This window comes from Vicugna pacos, chromosome 17 (assembly GCF_048564905.1).
Source record: "Vicugna pacos chromosome 17, VicPac4, whole genome shotgun sequence".
In the NCBI taxonomy this organism is placed as follows: Eukaryota; Metazoa; Chordata; class Mammalia; order Artiodactyla; family Camelidae; genus Vicugna; species Vicugna pacos.
Genome location: NC_133003.1, coordinates 5,662,684 through 5,687,924, shown reverse-complemented (window position 1 = coordinate 5,687,924; position 25,241 = coordinate 5,662,684). Strand labels below are relative to the sequence as shown.

The 25,241-nt window shown below is 45.6% G+C and overlaps 1 protein-coding gene across 1 annotated transcript in view; it reads left to right on the top strand.

Moving 5' to 3' along the window:
* Positions 1 to 25,241, top strand: part of LOC140686653 (serine/threonine-protein kinase Nek10-like) — a 227,950-nt gene that overhangs the window by 87,169 nt on the left and 115,540 nt on the right. Inside the window, exon 9 of the mRNA XM_072940856.1 lies at positions 21,922 to 21,935. Within this exon, the coding sequence (XP_072796957.1) occupies positions 21,922 to 21,935 (14 nt within the window). The remainder of the gene's footprint in view (positions 1 to 21,921; positions 21,936 to 25,241) is intronic.

Here is a 25,241-nt window from a genome sequence, read left to right as displayed (position 1 = left end):
ACAGCCCCAGCCCCATTCAGACTGTTATGATTATATTGCATCCAGAGTGATCCTTTTGAAACAGAATGTGGTCACGTCTCTCTCTCTCTCTCTCTCTCTGTCTCACACACACACATGCACACACACAGACACACACAAACACACACACACTGTTCATGGGTCTAAGTTTAAAATGCCAAAATTCTCACCACGATGTTCATGTCCTGTTTGGTCCAAGCCTGGACCCCTCTCCCCTCCCTCACCTTTTACCGCTCTCGCCCTTTGCTGTCTCTTCCCTGTCCACAGTGCCCACCTACCATGCTGCTTCCTCCCCAGCATGCACATGCTCTTTCCTCTGCCTGTGATGTTCTGCCCACTCCATCCTTTACTCACTCTTGCTCATTATTCTGTCTCTCATCAGAAGTATTATTTCAGGAAAGCCTTCCCTGCCTCAGTTAGGTCTATCTGTGACCTCCTAGAATCACTGGCCTGGCCTTCAGTGCATTCAGCTCATTTGCAATTTTACATATACCCAGGTGAGTATTTCACAGACACATTTTTCCCTAATTATGCAGTCATCTCCATGAATACGGTTTTTGGCCACCATTGGTTGTTTTTGTTGCTTGGAGCTGTGCATGGAACACAAGAGTTGGTTTAAAAAATACTCCCTTAATGAATGAACAGCACTTGCCTTCCTCTCTTCAGCCTAAATCCCCATGCTTCTAGAACATTGGGTTAATGTCCTAGCCCTGTATCGCTCTGTCCCTAATGTGCAACCCCCATTCTCTGCCCTCGAAGTCCTCTTTCCTGGAACATCAACTTGGCTTCCTTGTGTCCAACCAATTCCAGCCTTTGAGGTTCAGCTCCAGTGTCCCCTCTGCAGAGCTTCTGAAATCCATGTTGGTAAAAAGGGGGTGAGAGGGGGTAAATTGGGAGTTGGAAGTTTGCCCCTCTCAGGGAGTGATGGAAATCCCAGGTGGTGATGGTTTCCTCAGTGTATCCATCTACCAAATTCATCAAATTTTACATCTGAAATATGTGTAGTTTACTGTACAGTAATTATAACACAATAAAGTTATTTTAAAAAATAATTTAAAAAACCACGTTGGTCTTCATAACTTCAGCACCTTTCTGTATGCAATTTTAGATCTCAGCACCTCATTTCAAAATTCCTTATTTAATGAACAGAGGATATGAATCCAAGGTAACTACTGTGGCATAGTCTTCGTTGTTCCTTTTGCTTCTGGTTTGTTAATATAAATCAACATTTTTAAAGTATATTGTATTACACAGGCACAAAACTTGGCCAGCCCAAGTGCTGCTTAAAATGAAATTTGGAAGGAAGTTGAAAATTTCATTAAAAATTTCAACTATATAGAGGGAAATTAAATGATTAGAACTTTAATAAGTTCTGGCTTTTAGTGAATTACTCTTTCCTTATCAGTATTGAGAATTAATGTGTGGAGATTAAAATTAATTAATGGTGATTGAGAAAGATGTATTAAAAAACTTGTTTGCCGTGGCCAGACAAGAAGGCATTTTCAAAGCAGATACATGGAAAAGTATAGATTTGGGCTATACATAATATTCTGTTGAATAATTGGAGTTTATCCCTCCCATGCCTGGTAAAATAACATTTTGGCATTCCACACCCCATGCCATTATTATTTTATCCATTTTAATTTTGTTCTCATAAGACTGTTAAGTATAGTATGTGTGTGTGTGTGTGTGTGTGTGTGTGTTTCAACTGATCAGGGAGCTGTCTGCTTGCTTTCACTGTAATTTAATTTGCCTGTGTCTAATTTGTAAGTCCTTTTTTTCTGGATGGTGGGGAGGGTGGTTGGGGGAGGTATTTCGGTTTATTTACTTACTTATTCTTAGAGGAGTTACTGGGGCTTGAACCCAGGATCTCATTCATGTTAAGCATGTGCTCTAAAATTTTAGCTACACCCTCCCCCATTATAAGTCCTTTTGAAAGGAAGAAGATGGGTCTTTATCTGTGTCATAGGGATTGACAGCCGAAAAGCCCCGGTCCCTCTTGCGGAGACACTCACTGAGGTCTCATGTCACTTGACTCTGAATGTGAAATAAGATGCAGTTTTACTTTTTCTGTTTCAGTTATCTCAGGGATCTCAGGAACCAATTGAGCCCAGCTTTTTCACAGCAGATTACCATTTATTGCATCATTCATCAGGGGAAAACATCTGTCCCCAAATAACTCAACAGATAATGGTCTTCAACACAGGAATCTGGCTTTCATGAAGAAACAGAGTGTTTGGTATTTTTCTTTCTCTTTCTGGCTTACTTCACTTAGAATGACATTCTCTAGGGACATCCATGTTGCTGCAAATGGCATTATGTTGTTTTATGGGTGAGTAGTATTCCATTTTATATAACACAGGGAAATACATTCAAGACCTTGTAGTAGCTTATAGTGAAAAAGAATATGAAAATGAATAATATATGTATATTCATGTATGACTGAAGAATTGTGCTGCACACCAGAAACTGACACAACATTGTAAACTGACAATAAATGAATTAAAAAAAATGAAAGAAAATAAACAGTTTGGATCAACAGCTTTCCTCAAAAGATTATTTTCAGTTTAAATAAAAATAGATCTTATATTTATTATCTATGTTGGTAGTTGAGAGGGACCTGCAGTAGGAATCTGGCAATTCCCTGAGATTTACTTTACCCACTTGGGACAGCTTCCATGATCATTAATTAATACCAGAAGCAAACAGAATCCATGTGGTTAAATTGTATTTCCTTTAATTTCTTCTTATCTGGTGATGGCAAATCAAATGCCCAAAAGCATCCAGGCAGATAAAAAGCAGAAATGGAAGAGTTTGAATAAAACAGAAAATTTGAAACATACCTTAAGAATCACATCAAACGTATTTAATGTTTTTTTCTTTTTTGGAGAAATTTCACATAGGGAGGCAATGTAACTTAGGGATTAAATGTGCACACTCTGTGAACCTAGAAGCCTAGGTTCAAATCTCAGCTCAGTCACATAGTAGCTGACCTTGAGAAAACCATTTGATCTCGCTGAACCCCAGTTTCCTTGCCTGTAACATGGGGATAAAAATGTTACGTGCATTTTAGGATTATTGCAATGGTAAGTGTAAATACATAACAAACGCTTAGCAAGTATGCCTACGGGCTGAGCATAGTATAAATCTCCTTGTTACGTGTGACTCTCAGAAGAGATCTTCAGGCTACTCTGAGGCTGTAGAATTCCTGCATAATTTTTGAATCCCTGTAAACTACAGTTAGGTCCCTCAGTGGAGCAGAAACAGATGTGAACCATTAGGGTTAAGTCAAACCCTGCCCTTTCCTCAGCCAAGAACATCGCTCATTGCTGGTGTGCTTTTGCTGGTGCCTACCTTAGGCAAATCATCTCATATAATAATTAACAGACTTTCCCCAAGACTTGGATTCCTGGGATAAAGCTAACCTGGGCAGGTAGAATTTCATTTAAAATAGCCCTTGAGAAATGAGTAAGATCAGATAAACTGTTGTCTAAAGTTATTTGCTTTCATTTATTTTTTAATTGGAGTATCATTGATTTGCAATATTGTGTTAGTTTCAGGTGTACAGCAAAGTGATCCAGATATATATATATATCTGAATATATATTTTATATTCCTTTTCAAATTCTTTTCCTTTTATAGGTTTACAAGATATTGACTATAGTTTCCGATGTTGTACGGTAAATCCTTGTTGTTTATTTTATATACAGCAGTGTGTATCTGTTAATCCCACACTCCTAATTTATCCCTCCCCCCAGGCTTTCCCCTTTGGTAACCATATGTTTGTTTTCTGAGTCTCTGAGTCTGTTTCTGTTTTGTAAATATTTGTATAATTTTTTAGATTCCACATATAAGTGGTATCATACAACATTCGTCTTTCTCTGACTGACTTCACTTAATTTAATGTGGCATATATACACAACAGAATACTACTCAGCTATAAAAATTTTTAAATAATGCCATTTGTCGCATCATTAATGGACCTAGAGATTGTCATAGTAAGTGAAGTAAGTCAGACAGAGAAAGACAAATATCCCATGACATCACTTGAATGTGGAATCTAAAAAGAAAATGAGACAGCTGAACTTATTTACAAAACATAAACAGACTCAGAATGGAAAAGTCACTTGCTTTTAAAGGTATCATCTAGGGCAGGTCAGTCAGTCACAGGCCAGACTTCTGACAGCAGCAGCTCTGATCAGGGAAGAGCTCTGGTTGAAATCTCTCAATGGTCAGAGAGGGACTTGACAGGCATTCCCAGAAGCTGGATACCCCACCCCAGAGCAGACTGGGTGTGTCCCTTGTCACAGCAGGCTGGGCAAAAAGGAAGACAGCAGAACTATGAAGCACTGTGGGATTTAATCCAGGCTTAAAAAGCACACTGCCAGGATTCACATCCTCACGCTTCACCTCAGCCTTCAACCCGTTCTCTTCTCTCTCCTGAGTGTCAGGGGAGCTCCTGGCCTCCACGTGTTGATTGATTTGAGTGGAAGATGGTCAACACTGCTTTGGGTGGCACCAGAGTAGGTTAAGTGCTGGCACTCAGACTAAACAGCTAAAGAAATATTGTCTTCTAGCTTTAAATGCATTTTATTTCCCTCCTGGCAGCCAAGGGAAGGAGTCAGATCTTTGTTGTCGTTCACTGGCTATTACTTCCTCCACTAAGAATTTATCCTTGCTAGTACATTTCCACTCTTTTTGTCTTGTGGATGAGGGAGAGTTTCTTAATCTTTTCTTTGCCTTTCAGGTATTGTGTTTAGAGTCACTCCTATCCTGTTCATAAGACACACAGACCCACACACACTCACAGACACACAAACACACACACAAAACTTAATTGGCCAGTTTATCCGATGCCTTTAAATCTTGAGTATCATTTTTTGATGGCCACCCCAAAAGAGGAAAGCTATTAAAGGAAGAGAAACAAAGCATCTGAGTATTCAAAGCCAAGATAATTTGAATGTGTTTCTAAGTACTCGTCTTCATCATTAAGAAATTGAACATTTTCACTGCCCGCTTATAATTGCCAATAAAACCCAGCTAAAAAAACATGAACCAAGTACCAGATGAAAAAATTTGTCTATTTCAGGTCTACCCTCCTTCTTTGATCTGGAGGAGGGCATCACGTATGAACAGATGCAGGTGAGGTTTCTGCAGCGCCTCTGAATTATTCTATTTTGTTGCTTTTAATTCAATACTAACTTGATTTTTTATCAATTTTAGACTGTGATTGAAGAAGTCCTAGAAGAAAGTTTACAATTACAATTTTATTTCTAACAGGTGAGATCCAGGATTTGCTTTCAAATATTAAAATTCAGTTTAGAACTTAGAATTCATCCCCACCAACCTTAAGAGAAAACTGGCAGCCAGTGCTGGGCAGGGGACAGATGGACAGAATCCCCAGGATGAACATTTCCAACAACTGCTGGGACTTTCCTGAGAATCCCCTTCTGGCCAGCTTGCCACAGGTGGCTGGCTCTTCACACTCGATCCTGTGTGTTGCCACCACCAGAAGCTACAACCCAGAAAGCCCAGAGGACCCTGATCACCGAGAGAGTGCAGCCCCATGTTGGGCGTCAAAATGTGTTAACAAACTCAGGTACAGCACCTCGCTTCTCAAAAATTAATATTCAAGAGTGACAAATGGCTGGTAGAAAGGACAGTTGCCTTTTATCCGAATGCTGGCAGTCTGGGGCGATGGTGGACTTAGTGTCTATAAAAAACAACTCCAAAGAGTCTGCTCAATCATGAATGTTCTCAAGGGAGAAAGAAAGTGACCTCAGTTAAATCATTGAGATGGGGGTCAGAGTCATTTCTCTCCCCTCCCCCCTGAATATGCAGGCTTGTGGACCTCTTTTGATTTTCCTTTAGGCACCATCTTGCTCACATAGTTTGTTCATAAGATGACTGAAGGGGAAGCTAGGAAAGAGGTCTTGTCATCTGTTGATTACTTAGTCTCCATTTCTACTTCTTTGATCTAGGAAGCAACCAACCTGTTAGACAAGGTATTGTGTGATCAAAAGATTTGAAAGGTGCTCTAGGGCAGGGGTTGAGCAGGGCATGGGGGTGCCTGATTTAAGGTTTATGACCAGACAAAGAGACCTCCTACAGAAAGCCCTTTCCTTCCAAAAGCTGCTTTTACATTAGTCTATTTGAGAGGCAATCCCAGAAAACTCTGGTAGGTATTGAAAAACTCAATGAAGATTTCATTTTCAAGCAAATAGCCATTGTGGTAATTGAACCACAATTGAACTTGATCGCACTGGGAATCTGGGTGCTCTAGGACTGAGGGAGCTGGGATCCTGATCTCTGATTCCCATCAGCCCTTGTTGGAGGCCTCTTTCCCCAGGGGACATTAGTTTCCTGGCATTTCTGGCCTTCTCTAAGAGTGGACAAAGCAGATTCTAGAGGCCAGAGAAATCCTCAGGAAAAGGAATGGAGATGCTGGCGGTTGGAAGTCAGGCCAGCATATTTTGAAGGGGTTGAATGAGGGGATATGCACCCTGCCAGTGTCTACTATAAATGAATTGTCTCTGGGCTTTGTCGAGGAGCCCACTGGTAACTGAGTCATCAGATTGACGGTGAGCCACCACTTACACATCCTGTATGGCTAAAGTTGCTTTTGGAGGCCTGTAGAGTCTGCTCTCCCAAAGTGGCCTTTTCTGCCTGGACATACAACCTTTCTGTCCAGCTGATGAACCTATCTGGTGACCACTATTTAAATTATTCTCAAAGACTTTCCCGGAGAAACTGGTCTTAAAAACAACCTGTTATAGTCATTATATGGAAATTAGATTCTCTTTTTGGACATTAGTTCAGTCTCCAGCCTTTTTTCCCTTATATTTCAACAAGTTATTCATATGAATCACACATAAGATTATTCAACTGCTTGCTCTTTTGGCTTGACAGTATATTTCCAAAATTCTACCTTTGTAAATTTAGTTCTGCTGTGATTTGTAACTTCAGAGATATGCAGGCATGTTTTTAAAAGAAATCACCCTCTCCGTCATCATTCTACTCCCACCATCCTGGAGGGATTTGGATCATCCTTTTTCTATTCTCGATCTGAATACATCCAGCCTTCCACGGATGGTGTGAATGTCTCTGTTCTTGACGTTTGGCAACTTCTTATTTCAAGTGCCCTTGCTTGTGGAGGGGCAAAAATCATACTTACCACTGTTACATCTGCATTTTCTCAGAGATTCAGGATCATGGGCTATGACTGTCTTCAAATTTTTGCAGAGAATCAACTAAGTATCAGTGTAAGGAACTTAGGGAGGCTCTTACAAGAGGTCTCATTTTTCCTTTTTTAGAAATAATAATTTCAGTCTTTCTTTGAAATGTATGGTTATCCTTTTGAATTCTATGATTACTGAGATTTTAAAAAATCAAATACTACTACTACTTTCCAAAACATATTCCTGTATTAAAAGACATTTCAGGTTTTCTTATTATGGTAAATAGACAATAAGATGCTGAATAATGAAGGTGAAATTATTTAGTTATATACAGAATTGTGAATACAATATGAAGACATGATTTATATGATCAAGTTAAAGCAATATATGATGTTTACGACATGAAATTTTCTTAAAATGCTCCAAGTTAAAATGAATAATCCATTTAAAGAGCCACATGGCCATGACATTCCCTCTTCAGTTTCTAATAGCAATGATAGAATATATGACTGGGAGTGAGTTTTCATGGTTCACTAGTAAAAATAACCCATGTTTGTGCTTAAAGCCATTACTTGTTCACTGGTGTTCCCAATTAATTTCCAAGAAGTAAATCAGGCTCCACATAGGCACCTAACACTTCCTAAGATGAAAACACACATAAATCCAAATATGAATCAGATCAGCTGTGACAGTTATCATTTATCCATAGTCAAAGGATACAGGATGCTAAACATCACAGGACATACAGAAGTATTTATAAATAGTACTTAGAATCAGTAGAGTGTATTTTCCCAAATTGGTTTTGTAAATAGCCAATATCCTCAAAGATGTTAATAGATGCTCCCTGAAAAATAAAGTTCTGTAAGCAAATATATTTGGGAAACTCTTGAGTGTGTGTTATTCCATATTTGGAGAATGTTAACAGATATTAATATACTAAATACTTTGAGGTGCACTGTAGGAAAGTAATCTGCTGACCTTGTTCACCCCAGTAATTCTTCATCCTTTACTTGGAACACAAAATGAGAATACCTGCCAAGAAATAACGGTTAGAAATAGGAAGCATTGTTTAGCTCCTGCACCAGTATTTATTCAGATCTTCGACTTTTCCCATCATCCTCTTAATCATCATTGTCACCATTGCAAAATATTATACAATAAACTTGGTTCATCACCATGGCCAGAGAATTACATGCTAATTCCTGCATAACTCAAGTTTACAATTTAAGACTGTCCGTTCAAACTTAGACACATGTGTACAAAGCATTGAGGCAACAGCTAAAGCATTAAGCGAAGATATGGTGCATTTTCAGCTTAGATCGTGAAGTTTATGTTTAGTTAGGGATAGAGAGATGAGATTCTCAAACTGAGGCTCAAGACAAGGGCATTATCTAGCTATTAGCTGTCTTAGGGAAGTTACTGAGAACATTTAAATAATGGTAAGATGGCTTGAGCAGATGTAGGAGAATGTCTCAAGCACAAACTGCTGCATTTGTTAAAGAAAATGGTAGCAGAAACAGAAACAGCAGTGAGGGACCCTAGCCAGAATGAGGGCTCTGGGAAGAGGGGGTAGTATGGAGTTGAACTGAAGACAGCTGTGTAAGAAAATGAAACAAGGTTCAAACAAGCTGGGCCAACCCCAGGAGGGCTCAACTCCTGATCATTTGCAGGCTTGTCTCATTAATTACATCTGTAACACACATAACAGTTCGCTTCCTTAGCGGAAGGTTACAGTCTGGCACGCCTGAATTCGATCAGCGTTGTTTGTGAGAGTAAAAGCGTTGTGTTTTGTAAGTGAAGAGATGACCAGCATATCATCCTTGTATACTTAGGAGTATGCATTAACATTTTATTTTGTGACAATGAAATATGTGTTGAGATTTTATAAAAAGTACATTGAATCATCTTGCATTGCTTTTCCTTCCAGTTAACTGTTGAACATGTGAAATAGGAATTTAAGATACAGGCTACTCTGGAGAGGTGATTTTTCCACTCTAAAAGGTTATTAGTTCCCACTGAGTTTATAGTTTTAGAAACACAGTGTTAGCAGTGAACTTCAGCAAAAGGCAGCTTTCTGACAATCTCCCCATTCTGTCCTGTTAAGAATCACATTTTGTTTCCATGTGATTTGTTTGCTTATATACCTGAGCTGCTGCTTTTAAAATTGAATGTGTGAACTTAAACATTTGAGGCTGTAGCTAACTCTTTCCACTTCTGACTCTTCCAGGGATCACTCCAATCTCTGGGGCAATAAGAATCACCCAACCAACAGATGAAAATGCTGCATTTTGAAATGGATGTGGTTTTCCCAGTCAAGTTCATGTTCTGGAAGTGAGGCACTGCTGCAAGATGCCCAGGGATGGGGAGCTGCTAGAGGAGTGTGGAAGAGAGAAGACCAGCCTGCCTCGGTGGCAGTACAGTCCCATCCTAGAGGCTCATCCTGGGGGTTTGTTAGATGCAGAATGATGGAGCTGTCAGCGTGCTCCTGGGGGAAGATGCTGCAAAATTCATCTGTGAGAAGGAAACCCACTCCTTGCCGAACTGTTCTCCAACTTCAAAACAAAACAGAACAAAACTTGTCCTATTTTTCAAAGGAATATTTTATAGTTTTAGAATTGCTGAAACTATTTATGTAAAGGCATCTAGCATTCCATGTATAAAAAATAGTTTTAAATAAAATTATAGGACCCAGAACAGTTAATATATTGGGTGATTCACTGAGCCCTCAATTATTCTGCTCTTAAAAGAAATTCAGATTTTATGACTTTGTAGCTTTTTCTTTACTTTAATGAAATGATTGGTTTTCTCTTAACCACTCGGGTGCTAGTGGTCTTGAACTCTAAGACAGCGTAGATGGTATATGCAACCTTGCACAGCCTCTGAGAACAATTGTCAAATTTAAGTTGGACCGATAGAAGATACTGATCTACAGTATGTGTATACGTATATACATATTTAAGGGGAGGAGGGAGGTTTCCATTAGGCTAATGCTTTGCTGCTAATCAAGCTCATAGTGTTTTTAGAGCACTTTCAAGAGTCCCAGTCTATGAAAGAGATGTGATATTCTTTATTCTGAGTCGTTTGTAGCTAACATTGCCTACATAGGTGTTAAGTTTTTGTTGTATAAGAACTTGAAATGAAAATAAGTTATATAATAAAAATATAAATTTCTTCTTTATTCACTGAGACGTCTCTAGAAAAGAGAACTCAGAATGCCAAAACAGTGCACATTCCTGTGTAGGGTCAATTTAAGATGAAAATTCTCTAGATTCTTGTTGGGCTAAAATCTCTCTAATTGGCTTCTTATAACTAGGGTAATATCAAGAAATTACTATGAAGTCAGAATACTTCTAGCTATTTTAAGAACATTTTAATTCTATGTAAGTCATCTGAAAGCTGAAATTATGCTTTTTATTTACTTCTCACTAAATTCTTTATTTACACAGTTGAACGATGATCATGTAGTATTTTTTTTTATTATGATCAAATAGAATTTAGTTCAATATAGTTACAGTGCTTGAAATACAACATTTTGTATAGGATGGGAAAATCTCAGTGTGAATTCATACTATTTTTACAATGAGTATGTCTAATACCTAAATTATATATCCAAATTCCCTTGGACTAATGCCTTTGAAAACTGCCAGTGAAACTTTGTCTTTAAACCAAATTAATAATTACAAATACACTGTAATTTAAAATAACAGATGAGAATATAGAAATGAAAATTTCAGTTTGGGCCTACAACCAAATACATTCTTGTAAAATTTACATGTGTAATGGTAAGTCTGTGATGCTGTTGATTAAAGCAAGGAAAAATTTGGTTTCTGTTCTGGCTTCATTTGAACCTGCAGAGTTATTTTTTTATCTCTTTTTCACGTGTGGAATGGCCACATATTTACTTGTACACAGGCCTAGGGTCACACATTTTCATTGTGCGGAACCAATACTTAAGAATAAATCAAAGTTTAGGTTGAAAAGCTTGAACCATCTCAAATGGTGTAGAAAAGAATAGTATTCAGAGGTCACACCTTGGTAAGAAAAGAGAAATTATTTATTTGAAGGTATTTTTAAATGTGTACAGTTAAACCTATTGACCAAAAAGGGATCAAAATTTTTTAACCCTTTTAGACCATACAAATGGCATTTATTATGCTAGAAGTTAGGAAGAACTAATAGAAATTAGCAAATGAATGTCTTTTTCAACAGCAACTGTAGGCCCAACAACTCTAAGCTGACAGATGGATTCTTTGACGAAAATTATATTTATTAAATTACCCAATCAGCAAAAACAAAAGTAAACTGCTTGTCAGTGAATCAGAACACTCCCAGTGTAAGAGCCAGCTGTTAAGATAAGACTGGGCATTGGGAAGGGAATCACTTTGTGCCTGGAGTAACGTCCTGACAGGCATGTTAACTTTTACAAAGCTCTCACTACTGAGCTTCCAGCAGGGAGCATGCCCCTCACAGTGAAGACAGAACCCTCATTTTATACTCAATCTCTGAACTGTCTCAGGGCAAAGAAGTTGTTCCTTATACTCAGTCTTGTTTTGTGTTGTTTTGCTTTGTTTTGTTTTTTGGTGGTTTTATTTTTTTTGGTCTTTTCTTGACTGCATTTAAATTCTCTTTCTTTTGTATACTTTTTAAATTATTTTTTGAAAGCATATCTAGGCAAGATGAGAGAAAGGGAGACAGGTACATCAACAGCAAGATCTTCCATGTCACCTTGCAACCCCCATGCCAGCACCCCTGGTCTGACAGGCTCTCGGCAAAAACACTGCCTTCAGCTAGGCCTTGACCCGGGGTGATGTGACCTTTGCCGGTCCCCAGGTCCTTGCAAAATGAGGGGCAAAGTCAGGGCCACACTGGAAGCCTGGCTTCCATGAGAGATCCCTCGCCGACTGGCTAGAATGTCGGGACCCCTCCCAGGCTGTCCGGCACCTCCTTTGCCCCGTCCCCTTCAGGAAATGGATGCCTTCAGGTCAGGCACCTGAGTGAATGCCTATGGGGAAACTTACCCACCCCATCCCTCTCCCCAAACCCCCAATGACCCACAAACACATCCAAAACCATCTGAAGTGCCTACATATATCCAGCACTAGCGCGGGAGTAAAACGGCCCTCCCGCCTTGGGACAGACCGTCTTCCACCTGCTGAGACATTACCTAGATCCAAGGTTCGGGAAGTCCCGATTGACGAGCCAATTATCCCTGGTGGCAATGCCAGGAAAGCGATCCCTCTCAAAGGCTTGCACGAGGATCCTTGTTTGAGAGGGTGAGATGAATGTGCACTTTGTCAGGGCCTCCTTTGCGCGGTGATCTAAAGGAGCGCAAAAAAGAAGAGAGGATATTGAAGCCCACTTCATATTCAGTGCACACAAAATCTGCCATATGTAGGAAATGGCAAATCAGATAGATAGGTAGGTAGATAGAGAGACAGAGGGATAGATAGATAGATAGATACATAGATAGATAGATAAATAGATGATAGGTACAGAGAGAGAGAGATAGATTGAGAGATAGGTAGGTATAGATTTACATAGATGATTGATCGATAGAATATAAATAGAGAGATAGATTATCTATACACATACATTTTTATATACATATAACTATCTCGATGTCTACAGTGTATTATCATGTGTATGTATAAGTATACACAGGCACAATGCATTCCCCCACCCACACAGACACATCCACACAGACACACCCACACAGGCACACCCACACACACACTCACGGTTTCCATTTTTTATTTTAATTATTCACTTTTAAAAATTTATTTATTGCATGAATGTTTGTTTGCTTGTTTCTCTAGTTTGCTGTTTGGTTGCTTTCCCAGCATGTTTTCTGGAGTGTTCTGAAGCCCTAATGGGCCAATGCTGGAACAAAGCTTGTTAAAGGAGCAAAGGAGATGGAGGAACATTTTTGTGAGTTGATAAGAGAAGGGAATTCTGCACTTCGGACAGTTTCAGGACCAGAGGATTTAAAGCCTTCCTGGCCATGCAAGACCCCACCCTCCACACAGGGCCACGATGCTCATGGTCTGAGCACCAGCAGTGCAAGGGCCAGGAAGGCTTGTTTCCTCTCCTAAGGCTTCTCTGCTGACTCCTTGTCACCCACGTTCAGAGATGAATCTGTCTCCAGGAACCCTACTGGGAAAAGGCCTTTGGAAAACCAGGGACTCACCTTGAGTCAGAGCCTGAGGCTCGTGCTCATGATGCGATTGCCCGTCTGGTAAGATGTTCTCCGATGGCGGTCGGCTCTGCCTTAGGCTACTTCTTCATTGGTTTTGGAACCAAACCTAAGTAGAAGGAGAAAAACCCTTGTCACTCAAAAGCTTAGGGATAGATCTCAAGAGCTATCACAGTGATTCACAAGATAACAAACAGACAAGCCAAGGAATGGACAAACTGTAGACTCCATGTGCCCCCAGGGGAAGGATTTAGCCCCCAAAGGGACTGAACTTGCCACAGATTATGGCTTTCACCTCGGAAGAACTGCACAGGATTCCAGAAAACACAATCCGCACGGAAGAAAATCAGCATTTCCCCTGCCATCCTCCCTCTGGAATCCAAAGACTAAAACCCGTGAGGCAGGAGACAATGTTTCCTTTCCCAAAGTCAGTCTGAAGGAGCTTGCTAATATTCTCACTCTCTCTCCTCCTCTCACTTTCCCTCATTTCCTCCCCCGACCCACTCTCCCTGATCATCTCTCTCTCTCTCTCCGTTTCTTTCTCCCTCTGGTTAGCTCTCTGTCTCTCTTGACATTTTCCATTCTTGTCAAACCTGCCACGGTCCCTGTTGGCCTGGTAGCCTCACTCTCCGCTCCTATCAGTCTACCTGTTTATGCCTGTTTGTCTTTTCCTTTCTCTCAGTCCCTGTCTCTGACCCTGTGTCCATTTCTCTCTCTTGTTTCTCTCACTTGCTCCCTCTGAGTCTTTGTGCCTCCTTTTTGGTCATGCTCATTGCCTGAGGAATGTTCCTCTGTTCTCCCTTCTAGCCCCAAGGACAGCACCCTTTCCTAACACAGCACGGATAATTGAGAGCTTTTGTCCAAAATTCACTGAATGCGGGCGACCTCCTGAAAACCCCATGCTGCCCGGAAATGACTCTTTGACAGGGAGCTCTCAGGAATGTAAGTTCCTGCTGCTTCCATGTCTAGAGGTTCTTAGGTACCCGATCCCCACCTTTGAAATCGGTGTCACTGTCTTCAACTGTGAAGCCACATGTTGCCTTCCTCGTTCCCCAAGAAACAAATGCAGAGTTAGGTGTGGATGGAGTGGAGTGGAGTGCAGTGACGTGGAGAAGTGTAAGGCGCAGCAGAGTGAGGTCGGGTGTCGTCGGGTGAGGATTAGGGGAGGGCCGGGTGTTGGGGTGGTGGGGTTGGGGTTGGTGAAGGTGTGGCCATCGGGGTAGGTATGGGTGTCGGTGAGGGTGTGGGCATGTGTGTGTGCATTTGTAGGCATCTCTGATGGGGCTGGTTGGGCAGGATGTTGAACCTGCCAGTCAGTTGTGTAAGGGAAGCCTGCGCATTTTAGTGCCCCTTGAAAGTTCGCAGGCAATGTGATCCTACTCCTGCGGTTCTCCCCTTTCAGGACTCTTCTCCCAGCTGACCAGACAGGACGCCTTGAGCAGCGGTAGTGCCTCGGGGGTGAGCCACAAAGGACCAAACTCCCTGGCACAAGCAGCCTCACGCACCCTCGTTCCCTGGGCTTGGATTCCTGCCCACCCGTTGGCATAGGACCCAGGGCCACTCAGCTCCCCCTGGCCCTGTTCTCCCAAGGGACAGCCATTCCTTCTCGGGAGTGGAGTCCTGGCTTGCCTCAAGCACTCAGGCCAGGAGCACCAAGGGGAGGAGACAGGTCCTCTCCCTAGTGTGACCTCCACCACCAATTGTCTGTAGCCAATTGCATATTGATCTCGGAAGCCATGTACAAACCCTTCAGCACAGACGCTCTTTAGAGGACCCCCATTTCCCAGATGCTGGCTGGCTTATCTTCGGGTCCCTCCCAACGCACGAGAGACGAAGCCAGGCTAAGACTTGGCCGCCAGCTTCCCGACCTGGAATTGGGACTGCACACAGCTTTGACTTAGGGGCATCTGGACACGGACCTCAAGAGAAGAGGATTCCAGAGCCGGAGGTTTACCTGAATTCTGCTTTCGGGATTGCCCAGGTCTCGGGCAAGGCTTTCTCGGGCCTTGATGTCAGGGTAGGGGTTCTGTTGAAAGAGGGCTTGCAAAGCTTCCATTTGACTGAGCTTCAGAACCAGCCTCCTTCTCCGCTATCCACTTGGGCGTAGGCCTGCCAAAGACAAGAGGGGGAAACTTCTGAGAGAGAATCTGTTCAGCTTCACCAACGGCGGTGCCGGGTGGTGATGGGACGGGCTACGGCAGCCTGCCTTTTGTGTACGGGAGGCTGGGGGGGAGAAGACCCAAGTGCACAGATGAACATCCCTTTCTATCTAAAGGAAGCACACGCAAAGACCTGCTGAATGGGAGACCCTGGGCCTTCTATCTAGGCCAAGTAGCAAAGATGAAATGGTTCAAGCTCTTGGGATCTAACCCCACTCAGCGGCAGCCCACAGAGCTACGAAGCAACCAGCTGGGAAGGCCTAGGACAACAGGCTCACGTTCCAAATAGGTGGAAGATGTTCCCACCCAGGGGACGCGGCCGACGGCTGCCAGCCGTGGAATGTCTGGATGGCCCCTGGCAGGATGGACCTCGAACTTTAGGCCAGCTAGAAGAGCCCACCTTGTGGCTCCTCATACATCCATGGCACACCTGCTTGAACTACCTGAAAATCAAGCCAAGCACGGCCACTTGTGGGTAGGTGGTGTCGGATACCCACATTGCGGCCCTCGTGCCCCGACCCTGATTCTGACGGTGCCCGGGCTGGGACACCACAGAGGAGGAGCACCCCATCCTGGACGTCAACGTTTCATGTGGACTGGCTGCGTACATGCAATTCTTTCTCTGTGGAAAGCTTGGAGTGATGGAGCCCTGTCCTAGTGGACACTTGTTCTTTGTGATGCAGAGGAATAGGACTGTGCTTGTTTCACACGTTCTGTGGAAAGCCCGACGTGGTATCGGGCACGTCCCGGGCTTCGGGACGACTTGGACTTCCTGAAGTGGATTCAAACACTAGAACATCAGCCCTCCTGAGAAAGGAATTCCCCGCTAGCCACTGTCAGGTGCCAAACTAGGGTGTCAAGGTGTCTGCCTGGAAGGACGCAAGGCATGGCTTGTGCACCCCAAGTGACGCTTCCTTCACAAGCACCCTTTCTGCTTGCCAGCTCCAGTGAGATTTCTTCGGACAGAAGTCATGGCGCACACGGTAACCTGCCTTTGGGGGTTTTCCCTTCAGAAAGCCCCACCCCCACATGTGCCCCCAGGCGCCCGTGCCCCCAGGCCCCACTCCCTACTTTGGAGTCGAGTGGGAGGCAATTCAAGGGCTTCTGGGATCAGTGCCTCCCGAGCCCTAGTGTGGAGTTTGGTGGCAAGGGAACCTATGCTCCTGCTGTGCTTCTTGGGAATTCTGCGTGTGGACTATTTCCTGGGACAGCAGGGAAATGGACCCTTTCCCATGGAACTCAAGCCAAGACAGAACTGCTTAACCACCATGAGAAAGAACCAACGACACCAACTCAAATGTCCAAACGTGGTCCACTAGAAATGCGCTTCCTGCAGTCGGAAGCCTTGGACAACGGATGCAGCTTTCTGTGCAGCTGCACATCAGGATTTCTGAGAGAGGAGCTGTGGGTGGGCCACAGGGCTACCACTCCCATGTCCATTTCAACGGGGCCAAAGAAGTCAATGAAAGGAAAAACAAAACTACCCAAGCCACCCTCAATCATTTGGCCCAATGGCTTCCTTTAACACAGCCCAGCCAAAGCCTTCCCTGCAGTCTCAGGGGGCCATTTCTCCCCTCGTCCACACCCCTGAGAGGGTAGGAAAGCATTTCAGATGGGGTAGCAGGAGAGCCCAGGTGCTGATGTCTACTTACCGTTGGACGTACGTGAGTCATCCATGGCCGGAGAGACACCCGTCCGGCACAGAGGCTGCTGGCCAAATGCTGAGTTCCTGGGAACACGGGCCTTATCAAGGGATCGGGCACACCCCGCCCCTATTTATGGAAAACGCTGCCTAGGGATCCCAGCCCCCCCACTTCCACCTTGAGAACGTTGAAGTCTTCCCATTTCCCAGGTTTCCATGTTAGGGGACTTGGACTAAAAGGCCAATCCAGAGGCCAGCAAGGACCTTTATTTGGAAGCCTGGCATCCTCCATTCCCCGGGCTGAATGGAGTCCAGGGCTCTCTGGTTTTCACACGTTTTCCCGTTCCACAGAGTGTTTGGTCTCCCTGGCGTTCCCCGGCCCTGGGTTCGTGGTGACAAGGCTTAGCCCCACTGTTCTTTCCAGTGTGCAGGGCCTAGCTTCCTGGTATCTACTTCCCACTTCCCTCGGCATCTCCTGGACCTCATTGCATTCCAGGCCTGAGGCATTTCCTTAACTGGAGGCTGAGGTCCCGCTCATTCCAAAAGGAAGGCTGAATGCGCCGACGGACACAGGATTCGACACACGGGTCATGCTCTTTGGTCACAAACTTTGGAAACTTTTCCAGCTGTCATGTGAAGCCCGCCCCCTTCCTCACGGGCCAGGGAGTGCCAGTAGACAGGGGCAGACCCCACTACCACACTAGGTGGGCCACATGAGGCGGCTTCGACGTGCGAGGCTTGTCCTGGGCGAATCCAACATGGCTAGTTGCCCCTCCTGTCTGCCAGCATCTTCAAAGCCTTTCCAGGGAGGCCTGATGAGGGTCCGGTCCCCTAATGTCCATCCAGGCCAAAACATGGCAGCTACACCCGGCTACGTCCAAGCAGTTCTCTTGGCAAGCCTGTCTCCCAGGGAAGCCAGGCCGAGTGCACCTTCCAATGGTGGGTGGGTGAGGGGAGAAGAGGGAGAGTGGTTGGGGAAGAGCGGGAGGGGGAGGGGAGCGGGAAGCAGCCCTCAGTCGCCTGGGGCCATCTCCCAGGTCAACCCAGGTCAGAAGCTCTCCAGCAGCCCCAAAGACGCATGCCCAAAGGCATCGGGTGCTCCGCCATCGGGAATCCGGCCCACGGAAACGGACGGAAGGCATTCCTAAGCGAACTTCCCAGCCAGCGAAGCCGCCAAAAGGGAAGCAAGGCCAAATCGTTTGATGGTGAAAAGACATGGAACCAAGCTGTCTGTAGACAATTATTCCTTCTCTGGACAGCGCGAGTCCGGGAAAGTCAGGCAAGAAACCAGAGCTGAAAAGGAGGGCCCGGCACCAGCACTTGGGAGAAGAGACAAACAACTCAAATCACGTTGGGGAGTGCAATGGTAGCCCTGCCTCAGCCAAGATGGACCCAGTAGAATAGAGATGGGAAGCGAGGGTGTGTTTTCAACAATCGAATACCTGGGCAGGAGGAGAGGGAAGGGATGTGGATGGGGGAGGGGGATGGGAGGGGTGGGGGAATCAAGGACAAGCAGTAAGAGGAGGAAGAAGAGAAGGAGAAGGGGAATTCCAAAGCTTCCTAGGGAATGGTGGCAGAGCTGTGGTAGGAAGGAATTTTTGGCTGGAACATACAAACCCAACTGACATTTGAGCTGAGTCTAAGCCCTAGACCCTTGAAACATGGAAATGCAAAACACATAATGGGCCATCTTTAGTGTACTCTTTTGCCACGGTTGTTCATGAGACTCAGCCATGTGCACTGAGATGGAGACTGCGAGCTTCTTCAGCAACAATTGGGGATGAGTCTAATTCTACCAGCACTTGGTTCAAACGATGCTTGTGTGTTTGTGTGGGTATGTGCGCTGTAAGTGTTTGTGGCAAAGAGACCATAAGAAAGGGAGAGGGAGAGAGAGAGAACAAGTGAGAGGCAGAAGGAGACACATAATAGAGGGAGGTAGTGATGGAGGGTGTGAGAGAGAGAGAGAGATTGATTGCCTGCCTGATATCCCCAGCACCTTGGTTAATTGGAGCCCTGCTGAGAATAATCTGGCTATAATCTGGGAACCAAGAAAAGTGCTAGGAGAGTTGTGCAACGGTGCTCCCCTGTACTGGCCCTAATGGAAGCTCTCTGGCTCCCAGAATCCCAGTGATGGTGGTTCATTGTTGTAGGGATTCCAAGAGAATCTAGTTTGCAAGTAGAAGCTGGATTCTTATCAAGGGCCCCCGACCCCCTTCCCATTCATTCCCAGGCAACGGGGGACATGGTGAATCTCTGAGGAGTGGCATGGATGCTGGGGCCCAGACTACAAAGGGACCAAAACAGAGCCAAAGACTTTGCATTGAGTTCAAAGCCAGGTTTATTGGATCAAGGAAATGTCAGAGAGAACCCGCAAATTGACCTCTAATGCAAGAGGACTTGGGCCATCCTCTTGCTGGTTGGCATGCTAGCATCCCTTCCGACATCAGGGAGGATGCCCCTGCTAGTGCCCTTGCATCTTGAGAGTGCCCTGCGTACACGGCATGGCTGAGGGAGGCCACGCAGTGGTGCAGGCAGTCTGGGCGCCTTGCCCTTCCTGCCGAGCCCTAGGAGTGTGGCTGGTTCCTCGTCCTTTGTTCTCAGCCGTGGCTCGGCACCCCAGGGAAGGAGGGCTGAATTGGGCTCGACCAAAGGCTTTCCTGAGGCCCTGTTGAGCCTGGCAGCATGTCCAGGAGGGCTTGGAATTCGTCATCACTGAGGGGTTCTTCCAGGGTTGGCCGAAGTGCGTCTTCCCGTGTGCCGTCGCTCAGGATAGGTCGTGCCTTTTCCAGAAGGCTGGCGTCTGACAAGAGTTCATCTAAGAGGCTCCCTGAACTTCTGGCGCCTGAGAGCTGGGCCTGCGGCTGGAGCGGAGGAGATGTGAGTTGATCTGTTTGTGCCTGCTGCTGCCATAGCTGTGTCTTGGTCTGTTTGGGCTGCAAAATATCCGCGTGAGAGCTGCATGGCTGAGTCAGATGCTGCCTGCTCATTGGAGGACTGCTGCAGGGGACAGGCTGAGGGAGTGCTGCCACGCCAAGTTGCAGGCTGTTGTGTGCGGGGAAGCCCCTCCGTGGGCAGAGGGCATGAGTGCTGCATGAATGGGTGCGAGACCCCCTTCTACACTCACCCTGCTTTGTTGCTGCTGGGGTCTGTTCCCAGAGGTGGAGAGTTCTCAACTCCCTGGAAATCCAGGGTGGACTGGACCACCAAGAGCATCATTGTTTGCACACCTAGCCACCAGAGTGAGCACAAGGTACAAAGAAGCTGGGGGACAGAGGAGGGGCTACAGCAGCAAGGGACCGGAAGCTGTCCAGTGGATAACATGAAGGCAAGTTATCAGTGCTCTTGTGAATGTTGGGGAGGGCCCTTTTGTCTGATGGGACATTCAGGGCCGGTCTGGCATCGGGGTCTTCTGCCCAAGCCTTGGCAGGTCCCTTCTGCTCTGCCCCGGGTGCTAAGCTGTATGGTTCTGAAACCATATCTAAGGAAGATGAGAGAAACGGAGACAGGTACATTAGAACTGAGACATTCCAGGTCGATTTTTAACCCCCTTGCCACCACCCCTGCTGTGACAGGCTCCAGGCTAATCACTGCCTTTGGCTAGGCCTCGACCCAGGGTGATGTGACCTTTCCCGGTCCCCATGTCCTTACAAAATGAGGGGCAATGTCAGGGCCACACTGGAAGCCTGGCTTCCATGAAAGATCCCTCGCTGACTCGCTAGACTGTCGGGACACTTCACAGGCTGTCCGGCACCTCCTCTGCCCCGTTCCCTTCAGGAAATGGATACTTTCATGTCAGGCACCTGAGTGAAATCGTATAGTGAAATTTAAATACCCACATTCCTCACCCCGAAACCCTCAATGACCCACTCGCCCAACCGAAACCTTTATAAGTGCCTGGGAATCTGAACTCCGAAACTGGGAAATGCATAATGTCCAGGGGGGAAGCAGGGTTAACAGCCAAGCAATGTCCAAGAAAGATCAGAGTATGTGATTTGGGGAGAGATGGAAAGGTTGGAGAGGTGGGCAGCACATGCTATGATGAAGGCTAGGCAGATTGGTGGGGAAGGGGGGTTCTGGACACAGCAGTGGTCTGCTTCCCTGCTGGGCTCCTGTCCCTCAATGATGGCTCATCTGAACTATATGAGCGGGTCAGTTCCCCTGCTCTGACACCGTGGGCTCTAGGCCAGCATCCAAGTTGGGAGACTGAAGCATCCACACCCATCAGCCTGGATACCGGCTCCTACCCACTCCAGGGGAACACAGACATCTCATCCAATGCTGTCGCTGCTGGGCGAGCTGTTCTTGTGAATACTGCTCAAGTTTGTCCGGAAGAACTCTTAGGGGAGAATGCAAATCAGAATGGATACCAGTTCACACAGGTGTCTTGCCCCTGAGAGTGCAGCCCCGCCCCCTGGCCGAAGGAGCCACTCCCCGTGCACGCAGCCCGGCCCCGCCCCCGTGCCCTCCTCGGCCTCGGCCACGCCCCTGCCCCGGCCGCCGGCCCGCCCCTTCATCAGGCCAGCAGTCAGGCAGGAGGCAGTCTTTCCCAGCGGCCCGGGGCTCTTCTGAGCGCCGCTGTCCCTCCTCAGCCTGCCAGCGGCGGCGGCTGCACAGGCAGCGGCGCGGTCCCTTTAGGAGGCGCAGCTTGAGCCGAGCGGCGGCCGCGGAGGGGCCAGCCCAGAGCGTTGGCGGCGCCGGTGGCGTCCGCGTCGGTTTCCATGGAGGCGGCAGCGGCGGTTGCGGTGGTGGCGGCAGCGGCGGCGGCGAAGGCGACGGAGATGGCGGCGGAGGGGTACACGGTCACCGACATGGTCCGCGGGCAGGCGTGCGACGTGGGGCCGCCCTAAAGCAACCTCCGGTACATCGGGGAAGGATCCTGAGGCGTGATGTGGTGATTGTCCGCACCCCGTGTGCCGGCCTTGCACCCCCGTGCAGCTTCACACCCGGCCTATGCGTTCGCAGCCGCGGCCTTGGCGTAGGACCCTCGACCCTGATTCCAGCGCAGACCCCGACCCCCGCCAAACCGCCCCGTCTTCTGCGTGCCAGGAACTGGGGCAGGGCCTGGCCGCTCTTGCTGGGGCTTTGCTCCCGCAGGTTCCAGGTCGGCCCTGGCTCAGCGCGGGGAGTCGGGTAGGGGCTCAGGGCGTGGGGGCCGTGCCCCGGTGGGGCCCTTCGTGACCCCCAGGCCGGGAACTTGAGCCCCGCCCAAGGGTGCACCCCTCGCAGCCTTCCCTTGACGACCCCATTGAAGCCGCCAATTCCTTCAGATATTCAAGGCGGTTGCGGCCATCGTCAGGAAATTGGTTGTCAGAGGCGTGTGTGCAGAAAGTCGGGATCATCGTTTCGTTTTGGCCCCTCGCTTGTGTTTTCCGCTTATGGCTTAGCTTCAGCACCTTCCGAGGTTCCAGTGGTGCTCTCCTGTGTAAGCTTTCTACAAAGCGTGGAGTGGCAGCAGTGTTGGTGTTTAAAGGTTCAAACCTGAAGTTCCTTAATGGATTCTGCTGTGGTAGTGTTCACGGTTCAGGAAGGGTAAGTCAGCATCGCTGTCTTGATTTCTTCCAGAGTCATTTGGTTTTCGACCTCAGTTGACGCCCCCCCCCGCCACCGCCCCACTTTGAGCCCTACTGAGCTTTCCTACTAGCAGATAGGCATCTAGATGTCTTAGCACAATGACTGCGGGCTTTTCCTTCTAAGACTTGAGCACTCAGTGTGTATGCAGCCCAGATGGACTTCTTAGAGAAGCAAGTGCAGGCTCCCGCGGCTGGCTTCAGATCTTTCAGAAGCATACTTGGAATCAGGGTGAGGGTGTTGTTATTGATTTGTTGTTTTAAGTAGAACCAAGCACCTGTCGTCTTTTGTGCTGACGGAGACTTGTGGACTTGGAGGCTCCCTTCCACCTCAGCCTTCATGGGAGTGTGTCTCTTGTGTTGAATGAAGGAAGCAAACCATTTGTGAATACTGCATGTCAGATTCTGTGCTTGGTACGTTATCTCACGTTACCTGAACTGCCACTTGTAGAGAGGGAAGGGCCAGAGACAGTTGTCTTTCAGACGTGAAGCTGTTTGGAGGTGAAGCCAGTACTTAGAGTCGCCCAAATAGTCAGACATGAGATTGGAGCTTGAATCCTCTTTCGGTTGCAGTAGCCCTTTGATTGCTCCCTGTTTTCCTTAATTAGTGTTGGCAACAATTTTGGACTTTTAGCCTATTTTACCCTTACAAGCAAATTAATTTCAGAAATGTATTCAAATTTGAATGTTCAAAATTTTAGGAATGCATAGTGGTAATGTTTTACCATGTTTGCTAGATAAGTACGAAGAGAATATATAATGTGTAAGAAAAATGTTTTGAATGTTTCCTTCCAGTTTGTGTAACCTTTGTTAATGAATATCTGGACTTGAAAACCATTCTAAGTGAAAGAAGACAAACATTGATGATCACATATTCTATGAATCCATTGAATTGGATGTCAAGAATATGCAAATCTCAATTTCATAGACATGAAATCCATCCCAGTTCACAGGTTAGTGGCTGTCCGTTTTCTCTCAGTCCTATTTTTGCGTGCAAAATCTTCTTCATATGAATATGAACTTCATACTGGTCATATTGCTTAATATGCCATGCATTTATTCTTTATGTATGGCCTGTAATAGTGTATCAGAAACTATTTATCCCTTCTTATAATAATAGACATTTGGGTTAGTACATTTTCCGTTAGTATGAATTCACATTTTGAACATTTATACATGCATTTTTTTTGTAATAATCTGTTGTTTCAACATGTGTGAAGAATATTTGCAAGTAGTGATACTGGGCCGTTGTGTCTTAAATACACCTTAACTGCCTTTTGAGTATTTCCTTTTTTATTACCTTGGCTTCTCTTTGGTTTTTGTGAGTCCATTGTATGCGTTTGGTCTGTGGTTCTCAAATACATTAACCCATTTCTCTCTCTGTTGTCTTTAAACAGATAATTATATAATCTCAAACACATCCTGAAAAGAATGGAAACAAATCTCTATATCCTGGCTTCCCTCTCCCATCTTTAATGATTTTGATGATGTGTTTTACAACTTTATGTTTATTCTTTCACAAATTCTGCCGTTATTGCCTTTCCAATGATGGTTTTCTCATTTCCAGGTCATCACTTCTTTTCTCATTAGGGTCTTAAATTCTCAATCTTTCTTGCAGGGTAAGTTTCTTATTGCAAGATTCTTTCCGTGTTTGCGTGTCTGTGAAACTTTTGATCTCTCCGGTTATTCTAAAGTACTGTCTTGTGGCATAGGTTATGCTAGATTGCACATTCTTCTCATTCAGGGATTTGTCTCTCTCTGTGAACTCCCTTCTTGGCCTTCAACGTTTGTGTTGAGAATTCTGCTGAAAGCCTGATGGAGGTTCTCTTGTGATTGACTTGTTATTGTTTTGGTGAACTTAGAATCATTTCTTTGTCATGAAATGAGGTCCTTTTCATGACAACATATCTTGTTGTAGGTCATCCTCTTTTTAAGCTCTGCCCACTATGAAAGGGCTTTGTCCATGGTGGTCTTAGTCCATTTGTGCTGCCATACTAAAAATACAATAAGATAATGTGTTTAGAAACAGCTTAAACTTATTGCTAACGATTCTGGAAACTGGAAGCCCAAGATCACAGTGCCAGCATGGTCGGGTCTGGCATGGACACGCTTCTTGTTTGCAGACTGCTGACATTTTGTGTGTCCTTACATGGGAGGGGAGGCAAGGGAGCTCCCCTAGACCTCTTTTTATGAGTATTTTTAAAAATAGGAACACTTATATAAGGACTTTATCCTTCTGGCCCAATTTGCCTCCCAAAGTTCCAACCTCTGAAAACCGTCACCTCAGGGGTTAGGTTTCAGCATACACCTTCGAGGGGGACACAAAGATTCAGACTGTAGCATCGCTTGAGATAGTAAATCAAGGGTATGCCTTTGCCTCTAATTTTCTCACCTTCATTTCTGAAGCCATCAGTCTCAGAAGAGTAATAGAAATTTCTTTCAATATTATTGCATGTTTTCCTAAAAAATGTTATTAAATATCTC